This window comes from Oryctolagus cuniculus, chromosome 1 (assembly GCF_051225735.1).
Source record: "Oryctolagus cuniculus isolate XC-2025 breed Fujian yellow rabbit chromosome 1, ASM5122573v1, whole genome shotgun sequence".
Lineage (NCBI taxonomy): Eukaryota > Metazoa > Chordata > Mammalia > Lagomorpha > Leporidae > Oryctolagus > Oryctolagus cuniculus.
Genome location: NC_142867.1, coordinates 48,304,263 through 48,316,362, shown reverse-complemented (window position 1 = coordinate 48,316,362; position 12,100 = coordinate 48,304,263). Strand labels below are relative to the sequence as shown.

General features: G+C 45.0%; 1 protein-coding gene across 50 annotated transcripts in view; it reads right to left on the bottom strand.

Annotated features, from left to right (window-relative positions):
- Positions 1–12,100, bottom strand: part of SERGEF (secretion regulating guanine nucleotide exchange factor) — a 247,749-nt gene that overhangs the window by 232,311 nt on the left and 3,338 nt on the right. For 22 of the 50 annotated variants that reach the window (XR_016230742.1, XR_016230745.1, XR_016230746.1 and 19 more), the window contains exons 2-5: positions 10,765–10,900; positions 9,428–9,583; positions 6,625–6,719; positions 1,380–1,440 (exon numbers count right to left, since the gene is read on the bottom strand). Coding sequence is in view for 33 of the 50 variants with exons in the window: in XM_008275115.5 (XP_008273337.4) it covers positions 1,380–1,440; positions 6,625–6,719; positions 9,428–9,583; positions 10,765–10,900 (448 nt within the window). In the remaining 17 variants the exon portion in view is untranslated. Of the gene's footprint in view, positions 1–833; positions 914–1,379; positions 1,441–2,842; positions 2,954–6,624; positions 6,720–9,427; positions 9,584–10,764; positions 10,901–12,100 lie in introns of those variants that run through there. The other 28 variants (XR_016230729.1, XR_016230733.1, XR_016230728.1 and 25 more) reach the window with 6 other exon arrangements.

Here is a 12,100-nt window from a genome sequence, read left to right as displayed (position 1 = left end):
AGTGGTACATCCATAGGAACACTACTCAGAAACAAAAAATAATGAGTTATTGATCCACACAACTTGGATGAATCTCCAGGGAATTATGCTGAATGAAACCCAAAAAGACTATATATTTACTATATAATATAATTTATATATAATATTTTTCCAGTGACTTCCTAGAAATGGGGAACAGGAAATTGTTGGCAGGAACTAGGAAAAAGATAGGGTAGGAAGTGCATGTGGCCATAAAAGGGCAACAGGAGGGGTAATGAATTGGTTCTGTATGTTGACTGGAACAATGTCAATATCCCAGTTGTGCTAGATCACACTATGATTTTACAGGATGTTCCATTCCAGGATGTCAGGAAAAGAATATGTGAGATTGAGTTCATTTTTTTACAACTGTTTATGAATCTACATTTGTCTCAAAAGAAAAAGTTGACTTTTTTTTGCCAGGCAGAGTTATAGACAGTTAGAGAGAGAGACAGAGAGAAAGGTCTTCCTTTGGTTCACCCCCCAAATGGCCACCACAGCCGGCACTGCGCCAATCTGAAGCCAGGAGCCAGGTGCTTCCTCCTGGTCTCCCATGCGGGTGCAAGGCCCAAACACTTGGGCCATCCTCCACTGCACTCCTGTGCCACAGCAGAGAGCTGGACTGGAAGAGGAGCAACCGGGACAGAATCTGGCGCCCCGACCAGGACTAGAACCCAGGGTGCCAGCGCCACAGGCAGAGGATTAGCCTAGTGAGCTGCGGCGCCGGCCTAAAAGTTGACTTTTTTAAAGAACATATCCTCAACACTAAGTCCCAGGAGACCATCTGCTCGGTGCTGCACTGAACTCTTCCTCACCTGGTCTCATCTTCCTCCAGTCCATAACTGGACTCACGTAAGCACTTGAGCCTTGGCTGCCACAGCCGATTAGTACTGTCCTTCAGCCAAAAAGGAGGGAGAGCATAAAAATGAACAAGGGACAGATAACAGTCACTGCTCTCAAATATACCACCTCCCTTCTCCACCTCACACACACGGGACAGTAGACAAACTCATTCAGCATTTGCAAATTAGAAAATAGCAAAATCCACTAGGAAGGCAGTCTCTCCTCAGTCTCTCCATATGTAAAAATTTTACATCATTCTTGGTTGTGAGGATTAAATGAGGGGAACCTAGCACTATGCCTAGAACATAAAAGCCTGGAAAACTTCATTTTATTCCTCCATGCCTACTAAAGGCTTTCCCACGTGACTTATGCCTTATGTTCTATGCCTTATGTTCACCCCTTTTCATCAGAACTATACTCCAGCAAGACCCTGCAATACTCCTTAAAGGGTTTTTCCTCCTATAGCCCAGTTCTTCCTTATTACATGTCTATTTGGAAAACAAAGGCAAAACCATCACCTGTAGCGGCTAACGCATGTCTCAGCCCAGCAGCAACACAGACAACCTTCTCTCTCAGGAGCTGTCAAAATAAAGCAAAGGGCTTAGACCTCAGAATCATCCATCCACAAAATCTGATGTAACGCATGCCCAAATACAATGCAGCAGGGTCTTCCTTATTAGTCTGACTGGTTTAAAGTGCCCCCTCCAACAGCTCCACTCACAAATAACTCTACATTTAGCCCTAAATTAAAAAAAAAAAAAAAAAAAGAGGTCTTTTTAAAATACTATATTTCACAATGCCTGTCAGTGCTGGGCAGGGCTCTCCAAAGTCACCCAGTCCAGGCGTTGATAAGTGTTTTCTGCGAAGGGCCAGATTTTAGTATTTTAGACTTTACAGGCCATATGGCTCCCGTCACACTACTCAGCTCTGGCATTCTAACACAAAAGCAGCTAGACTATACATCAATGAAGGAGTATGGCCTTGTTCCAATTACACTTTATTTACAAAGGGCTCTTAGCTTTCCTGCTCCTGTTCTAGCCCAATCCCTATGCAATGTTAGAAACCCCCCCACAACACCCTGCCAAGTGCTCATCTGACCCCTGCCAAACACCCACCTCCAGTGACACAGGGCTCACCACCGCCCCCCCCACCACGTGCCTGTTCCACCTTTGCCCTCTTCCACTTATCTCTTTAGATGTAGCCAGAACTATCTGCCTGAGGCTTTCGACAATGACAACGCTTTCCAAATATTTGAAGACAGTTGTCATGTCCTCTCTCAGACATCTCGTGGTGGTTTTAAAAATAGGTCCTCCACATCTTTGATGCTCCCCCCTTCAAGATGTGGAACTTCACCCCCCTCCTTTTGTGTGGGCCGGACTCAGCGACACACTTGCGATGAAAAGAGCGTGGAAGCAGCGGGTGACTCAGAGACGAGGCGGTAAGGCACTGAGGCTTCCCGCTTGCCTTCGACCCCCACCCCATCACTCCGGGGGGAAGCCAGGTGTCACTGTGAACGCTCCTGCAGAGAGACCCGCAGGACAAGGAATCGAGCCTCCTGGAAGTGGTCCACCCGCCCAGATGAGCCTTCAGAGGCTGCGTACAAACCCAGCCAACATCTCTGCAAGCCCACGAGACAACCCCGGCTGCTCCTAGATTCCCAACCCTCCAAACCTAACAGCAGGTAATAAACGTTTGTTGCTTTGAGCTGCTAATTTTGGGGGTGATTTGTTGCACAGCAACAGAGAACTGATGCAGAGCTCTTCTTTAGGCCAAAACCCCCAGTCCCATCAGCCACCACTGGGTTTTTCCCCTTCCTGGTTTCTCTCTCCTAAATATGCTGTTTTTGTTCAACTTCCGTCTTTCAAAGGGAATGTATATGCATCGATCACAGCCCCTGTGGGGCTTTGTCACATTTATTTATTGACAGGTCCACAGTGCCTTTCTGAACTTCAGAACCCACTAAGGCAAAGCCTTTATGTACCTGTAAGCCCAGGGCCTGAGCACCAAATCCAGAACAGAACACAACATGCCAGTGCAGTGACCAGTACAGAGGACAGAGTCTGGCCTTCCTTCTTCCAGAGACGTTCTTTTCCTGTCAGTGGAGTCCACAACCACATCAGCTTTGGGGATGCTCAAATCTTATTGCTGATATATAATGTGAACATACTAGCTGTGCATCTCAATTTTTTTTTCTTACTTTTTTTCTCCCCAAAACTAACTGAAGAGCTTTACATGTGGATTTTATCTCATCAGCACCATTCATCTCCATCTCTTCCTCTCCATCCCCACTGCTCTTACTTTCTTTAGGGCCAAGATTATTTCTTGTCTGGATTGTCAGCAAGAGTTCCCTGAGTAATCTTCCTTCAATCCATCCTACCCTCTGCCCTATTTGGCCCTAACACACTATTCTTACCATCTGTCATATGCTACCACCCTGACTACCCCCTCCCCACCCACATTAGCCTGGCACTTCCACCATTTCCCCATATTCTAACCATACTGAATTGCTTACAGTACCCCAAAGCTCCTGTTTTATGCTTCTACACCCTTGCCTGTACAGTTGCTTCTGTCTAGAAGGCTTCCTTTGCATCCTACTATTCCAAACCAGGTCAACTTCTACTCAACTTTTTTTTTTTTTTTTTTGATAGGCAAAGTTAGACAGTGAGAGAGAGACAGAGAGAAAGGTCTTCCTTCTATTGGTTCACTCCCCAAAAGGCCGCTACGGCCAGCGCACCGCGCCGATCCAAAGCCAGGAGCCAGGTGCTTCCTCCTGGTCTCCCATGTAGGTGCAAGGGCCCAAGGACCTGGGCCATCCTCCACTGTTCTCCTGGGCCACAGCAGAGAGCTGGACTGGAAGAGGAGCAACCGGGACAGAATCCAGCGCCCCAACCGGGACTAGAACCTGGGGTGCCGGCGCCGTAGGCGGAGGATTAGCCAAGTGAGCCACAATGCTGGCCTCTACTCAACTTTTAAGACCAGTTTAAGCCTACTCTCATCCACCTTCCCCCAAACAAGAGTGCAGTACTCTCTCTTCAGGGCTACATATGCACCTATCATAGTTCTAACATGGTACTGCCTTTAGGTATGTATGTTTCTGTCATGTACTACAAAACTACAAGACTGTCAAATGCTAGCACAAATCTTACTCACTTTTGTCCTCCCTTCCTAAACACAATGCCTATACATAATAGTTGCCATTTTAAAAATGGGTGGATTTCTATTATATTTCACTCTGGAACATCCCTTCCATTGTTCCATAAGACACAGCCTGTCAAAATTCTTTTTCACTTCCTAATTCTGTCATCCAACATATTTTAACCATTCTTCCTTTTTTTCTTTTTAACTATATGAATTACAATTAAGCTAAATTAATTATAACATATATGTAGATTCTTACAATTTCTCTGCAGTTGGGAGCTACAACAGAGATTACAGAGCCTAAACTTGTTTGCATACCATGAGAACCATTACCCCAAATAACACCACGCAGACCAGTGTCCAAGCTCAGCGAGATGAGAGGAGAAGACCCACGCTCTCGCCAGTGAAACAAATCTCCCACTCTTAATCAAAGTTTAGGGAAATTAGATAGGAGTAGGGCAGCTTAGGTGGTGAAACTCAGTTTAGAGTCCAGTATATTTTTTTTCAAAATTCCATATTCTTACAGTGATAAGATTAAAATATACTTCACAAAAATGTGTACATTTAAAATATGATGCAGTGAAAAGAACCCTGAACTTGGGCCAAGAGTCTTCCCTAATAGAGTGGTCCAATATGGTAGCAGCTGCACCTGGTCAGTAAACACCTGAAATGGGATTAAACTGAAACATGCTGTGACTAAAATATGTGTATCAGTTCTGAGATTTAGCACAAAGTAAGGAATACAAAATATCACATTAACAAAGTTCATATTGATGATACCTGATATAGTAATAGTTTGGATATACTGGATTAGTTAAGAAATTATTAAGATTAATTTCATCTACATGTTACAACATGAATAAAACTCGGAAACATCACATGAAGAAAAGTAAGTCAGACACAGAAGGCCATGTGCTGTATGATTCCACTTATATGAAATGCCTAGAACAGGCAAATCCAAAGACACTGATAATACATTAGTGGTCACCAGGGGCTGAATGGGGAGTGACTACTATTGGGTACAGTTTCTTTTGGTGGTGATAAAAATGTTCTGTGAAGGGGCCGGCACTGTGGCGTATCAGGTAAAGCTGCCTCCTGCAGTGTCGACATCCCATATGGGCACTGGTTCATGTCTCAGCTGCTCCTTTTTGAATCCAGCTCTCTGCTTGTAGCCTGGGAAGGCAGTGGAAGACCTCTTAAGTGCTTGGGCCCTTGCACCCATGTGGGAGACCAGGCAGAAGCTCCTGGCTCCTGGCTTTGGATCTGCTCAGTAGCCATTTGGGGAGTGAACCAGCAGATGGAAGATTCTTTCTCTGTCTATAACTCTGTCTCTCAAATAAATAAATAATCTGTAAAAGAAAAGGTTCTGTAACTAGATAATGGTGACAGCTACTCAATTCCATGAATATACTAAAAACTATTGAATTATACAATTTTTTAAAATATTTATTTATTTATTTATTTGAAAGTCAGAGTTACACAGAAAAAGGAGAGGCAGAGAGAGAGATAAATATCTTCTATCTGATGATTCACTCTCCAGTTGGCCACAATGGCCGGAGCTGTGCCCATCTGAAGCCGGGAGCCAGGAGCTTCTTCTGGGTCTCCCACACAAGTGCAGGGGCCCAAGGACTTGGGCCATCTTCTACTGCTTTCCCAGGCCATAACAGAAAGCTGGATTGGAAGTGGAGCAGCCGGGTCTCAAACCGGGGCCCATATGGGATACCAGCGCGTCAGGCCAGGGTATTAACCTGCTGCACCACAGCATTGGCCCCTGAATTATATATTTTTAAATGGTGAATTTTATGATATGTGAATTATATCTCAATAAAGCTGTTATTTAAAAAATTAAATTCATAGGGGGCCAACACCATGGTGCAGTAGGTTAATCCTCTGCCTGCGGCGCCGGCATCCCATATGGGGGCCGGTTCTAGTCCCAGCTGCTCCTCTTCCGATCCAGCTCTCTGCTGGTCTAGGGAAGCAGTGAAGGATGGCCCAAGTGCATGGGCCCCTGTACCCACATGGGAGACTAGGAAGAGGCTCCAGGCTCCTGGCTCTAGATCAGCGCAGCTCCGGCAGTTGTGGCCATTTGGGGAGTGAACCAATGGAAAGAATACCTTTCTCTCTGTCTCTCCCTCTCACTGTCTGTAACTCTATCTCTCAAATAAATAAAAAATAAAATAAAATATCTTTAAAAAATTAAATTCATCTGTTTCTTTCATTTTTAAGTGGGGCTAACAGAAAATTTTAAATTATATATATGGTTTACATTATATTTTTACTGGACAACACAGGCCTATACCATTTGCCTAGCTTATGTCTTTGGGCAAGTAACTTCTATCTGGATTTATTGCTGGTACTGTTCCTATTATTTCTCACTTTAGAATTATAAGATTTTGTTAATGTCCTTATGAGATGTATTACCCTTATTGTTTTCAGACAAAACTTTACAACGTGTATGAGAACTAACAGAGGTTTTTCACACAACCTAATTCTTCCCAGGAGGACCTACTATTCAACAAATTCTCCTACCCCATGAGTCTTCAGGGTCCCACACAGCCTTGTATTCTGTAATACCCAGGAAACACTTGAAGAGGACATGGGCAAGCTAAGCATCAGGGTCCTCACCTCAACGGGCTGGGGAATCACACATCTTCGAGGTCCGTGAGGAACTCCTAATTGGCCAAAGGAGTTGGAGCCACATGACAGAACTTGACCATTTTCTGAAAAAAAAGACGTGTAATTAAATTAAAATCTAAGAAGTAAGATGTCGGTGATCACTGAGCAAATGCTGAAAAATGAGAGGTGTGAAGGAGCCGGGAGGGGGCAGTGGCGCTCTTGTGATTCAGTCCATCCAGATCACACGTCCTGCTCTCATTCCTCTACGAACGAAAACACTGGGCACCAGGTTCAGTGCTCTACGCAGGTTACCTCGTATGCTCTCTCATTAATGACAGACTATCTGTGTACAACACTTAGTGCAATGCCTGGTGCTGGAGTGGGAGGATACTTATCCCCCGGTTCTCATGTTTCCATGTGACAGCACTTCCATTATGGTGACACTCCAGGCCTTTCTCCCTGCGCTCCCCATGCTCACTGCACTCACGCAGCCAGCTGGTGAGTCTAGAAGAGAGAGGACAATGCGGCGTGGCACGTCCTCTCAAGCATTCTTGGGTGCCACACAGTAAAGGTTTCCCATGTGGGAAAGGCCTAGAGTTTGGCCCAAATGAGCTTTAGGACCACTTGGCCTCACAATTAACCCTGTGCTCCAACTTAGCTTGTGTCAGTACACAGCTGGTTGCTTGATCTCCAACTCTGACTGCTCTGTGAACCGAAAACTGGGTGTTATTAACGGATTCCCTGCAACCCCATACAGGCCCATGATCAACACTTCATAAATGACAGCTGCCATTTAGAGTCTACTAATTACAATGAAATTCAACACAGAAGAGAAATAGTAACACTTGAGCAGGATTTTAAGGACAGGATAAGAGTTTATCAAACACATAAGAGAGCTGTTTGAGAGAAAAAAAGCATGCACTGCTTGTTATTACTAGAAAGAAAAGTATGGGGGTTAGAGAATAAAAGACAAAGCAACGGAGACAGGAAAGAATTACAGAAAGCCATGTGCTAAAAAGCATGAAATCTGAGGTATGCATGTAAGAACACACAAAGGTTTGAGATAGGAGAGTGACATGGTCAGAGGATGCTCTTGCTAGGACTATGACAAAGAGGGAGCCTGGTCAGACACCACAGATGCTCCCTGAGTCTAGAATGGCCAGTTAGACAGGGCAAGCTGAACAGAGAGTGAGGACTGCTCCAGGCAACAGAAGTCAGCTGATACAGTAACTGCGGCCAGCTGCTCCCAGGAGCATTCCGCATATAACTTTTTGATCCTATTCCTCTACATCCCATCCTGCTACCTGGCTTCACAGAGAACAACAGTTCTGTCCAACAATACTTATGGGGGGAAAAATTTCTTCAGTGGGAGAAAGCTGCCATCCGTGCTATGGAAACTTGTTTCCTCATTATTTCCCCACCACAATGCCCTGGGGTAAACTCTTAGCATCACTGGCCAGCCAGCCTAGGCACCTGGTTACCATGAACTTGTGGGACAGGAAGCAGCCATTAGGAGTGATCTAGTCCATTTCCCAGTTTCTAGTAAAAGTTTTCTAGCCCGATCATAATCTTCCTTTATATTAAAACTTTCCTTTAGGGGCTGGCATTGCGAGCTGTGGGTTACACAGCAGCCACCTGGGATGCCAGCATTCTATATCAGAGTGCCGGTTTGAGTCCTGGATGCTCTACTTCCAATCTAGCTCCTTGATTGTGTGCCTAGGAAGACAATAGAAGATGGCCCAAGTACTTGGGCCCCTGTTCCCCATACAGGAGATCAGGATGGGGTTCCTGCCTTCTGGCTTCAGCTTGGTCCAGACCTGGTTGTCGAGGCCATTTGGAGAGTGTATTGGCAGAAGTTAGATCTCTCCCTCGCTGTCTCTCCCTCTCTTCTCTCTCACTCTGCCCTTAAAGTAAAGTAAATAAATAACTTTCCTTTAGGGGCCAGCATTGTGACATAGCCAGTAAAGCCACCACCTGTGACACTGCACCAAATATGCACACTGGTTGAAGTCCCAGCTGCTCCACTTCCAATCCAACTCCCTGATAATGGCCTGGGAAAAGCAGCAGAAGATGGCCCAAGAATGTGGAACTCTGCCACCCACGTGGGAGACCCAGAAGTTGCTGGCTCCTGGCTTCAGCCTAGCCCAGTCCTGGCTGTTGCAGCCATTTGGGGGGTGAACCAGCAGAAGGAAGATCTCTCTCTTTTTTTTTTAAAGATTGATTTATTTATTTGAAAGCCAGAGTTACACAGAGAGAGGAGAGCCAGAGAGAGAGAGAAAGAGAGAGAAAGAGGTGTCTTCCATCTGATGGTTCACTCCCCAATTGTCCACAACGGCTGGAGCTGCGCCAATCCAAAGCCAGGAGCTAGGAACTTCTTCCAGGTCTCCCACTCAGGTGCAGGGGACCAAGAACTTGGGCCATCTTCTGCTTTCCCAGACCATAGCAGAGAGCTGGATCGAAGTAAAGCAGCTGGGTCTCGAACCGGCACCCATATGGGATGCCAGCGCTTCAGGCCAGGGTGTTAACCCACTGCACCACAGCACCGGCCCCGGAAGATCTCTCTTTCTCCATCTCTCTGTCTCTCTTCTCTCTTTCTGTAACTCTAACTTTCAAATAAATAAATAAATCTTCAAGAGAAAAAAAAAAACTTTCCTTTAAAAGGCACCCTGAATTTTCTTTGATGAACACAGAAAACATCTGTGTGTGTGCTTTAACGACAAAGAAGCTTTTATTTAACCTATGAGCACCATCAGCACGATGCGCTCACCCAAAGCCGTTGCAGTGATAAAGATTTACCTAGGAGTCAACTCACCTGTGAGTAGAATGGTAAAGTCCCAGCCACAGGCCACCTGCTGGATGGGACAACCAAGGAGGGATTTGCAGGGGGTAAAATAGAGAACATCCTCTGTGTGACCAAGTCCCAGTTGCCCATCTTTGTTCAGGCCACACACAAAAAGGCCTCCTCCATCTACAAAATACAGAGGTGACAGTGGGCACAGAGAAAGCGGCACCACCAGAGCGAGCAAGCATCTGGAGTCACAGACCAATACCTTTTTTTCCACACCAGTTAGCAAGCTATGTATGTTAACATGTGTAGAGCCAAATGACAGATCAACTGCCTCAGATCTAGTATCCAAATGGAAACGCTAAGTCCTGGAGCAGTGGCCCTTCCATCACCAAACTAAGCATCTGCTGGACCAAGAAAAGCCAACATTCATTCAACACGTAAGAATGTGCCAAGTCCTATTCTAAGAACTCTATGTGCAGAGCCAATTTATCCTTTAGACACAGTGTCCACAGCCTACAGTACTTTCAGAAGCTCATGGGAATGAGTTAATTTTAAAATTCTTTTAAAATGAGCAAACATAATGGTAATGCATTTATGATACTAAATCCAAGCTGGCTTATACTCATCTTTATGCCGATACAGATATGAAATAAAATTTTAAAGACTTCTTTTATGAAAGAAGGGGTCTATAAAGACAAAAGTGCCAAGAAGGAAAGTCATAATGCAGCCCCATTAGCTCAGTGATTCTCTTCATCCATTATTATTATGCCTAGGTGACAAATAAGGAAACTGGCATGCAGCGATCACCTGCCCAAGGCCACGCAGCTAATGACTCCCAGAGCACGCAGTTGGATTCCAGAGCTCATGTTCTTAACCAGATGCAACATGCCCTCCTTTGCAACACTGTTGCACTTGTAGCACTTGTTAAGCACTATCCTAGGTGCTCTGAGGGAAGATTAACAGAATAGCAAGGTTCTTATTCTCAAGGACTATTTAACCTATTTTCAAAGACTTCTAACTCACAGATGAAAGTTGCATAGTAACATATGGCATAAAATGGTATATATTGTAACTCTTCCATTAACTTGTCTTGTGACCTCAAGAAACCAGTGTTCCTCTTTAAGCTTCTTTTGTATAAAGGCAGGTGAGGGGTGGAGGGGAATGTGGCCTAAAAGATCTCTGAAGTCCTAGTCCTGAAAATCTAGGATTCTCTAATGGTAATTTGGCTCTTTCTCAAAAACATTTTCCTCTGCAAAATACAGAAGGATGAAAGATGGCAATATAGCATCCCATGAGAAAATGGCTAAACACACACACAAAAAAGGAAAACCAAGAGGCTATGGGCTAATAAGGGAAGTTACCTGTGACAACTGCAGAATGGCCGCCTCCTCCTGTGATCCTCCTGATGCACTTGGATTTACAGAAGTCATTCAGCTGCTGGGGCAAAAGCACATCTTCCTTATGGCCAAGGCCAAGTTGCCCATAGCTATTTGCACCCTATGGATAAGAGAAGTCAAAGATGAAGGAGTATGGGAACCACAACCATCAACATCTATCGACCTGTCTCTATCTCCCTCACCCTGACATTCCTCTCGAATCTCCAACAGATGCGATTCCAGAGGCACATTCTTAGAGGTTGTTGTAAGCGCCCCACATTCAGATGGTGGGTCCGTGCCTAGAATATCCTGATTTCCATGGAGGGAGAGTCCTCAGCATCCACAACTTATCCTGTGATACTCCTCAACCTCCCTTGTGATGCTCCACCCAACTGCCATTGGGAGACAGGGTTCCTTCTGATAAAAACCAACTACCTCGGGAGGCTAAGGAAAGAAAAAAATGAGAGAGAAAGGGGGACACAGTGGGTAGGAAACACTCTGGAGCTGGTTCTTATCCCTTCCCCCCACACCTCGCTGGGAAAATGGAGATGCCTTTCTGTAATCAAAGCTAGGGAAGGATTTGTGTCCTCAGGCAAGGCGCACCATTATCTCAAGGGTTTGCAATGATCTCCAAGGGCTTCTCCAAGTCCAGTGTTGTGTGACTCCAAGAATTCCTGTCAGGAAACAGATTTCCCCTTGATAGGCAAAATGTCTACTGTTGTTATTATATAAAGAAGTCCATAATCCTTAATCTGACACCCTTACAGCCAGAATCAGAATTTCATAATTTAAAAAATAATATGGTGTGTGTGCATATATACACACACACATATGTATATACATACACACACACACATCAAATATACTGCCGCAAGGTCCGGAGGCAGAATCCCATAAGCAAAACAGGAATATTTCTGCAGTAAAAAGTACAAACATAACAAATGGGTAGAGATAACAGTCTTATGTCCAGTAAATTTAGACTTGATGATAAGAGATCGGGGACCTGCAGGGAAAATCATACTAATATTTCAGAAATCTGGGACTGACCTTGTGGCATAGTGGGTAAAACCACTGCCTGCGACACTATTATCCCATATTGGACAGCCAGTTCGAGTCTTGGTTGCTCTGCTTCTGATCTAACTCCCCGCTAATGTGCCTGGGAAGGCAATGGTAGATGGTCTCAGTGTTGGGCCCCTGCCATGAGGCCCAGATGGTGTTCCAAGCTCCTGCCTTTGGCCTGCCCCAGCCCTGGCCATTGAGGGAACAAACTAGTGGACAGAAGATCTCTTTCTCTCTTTCTCCTTTTCAAATAAATTTTTAA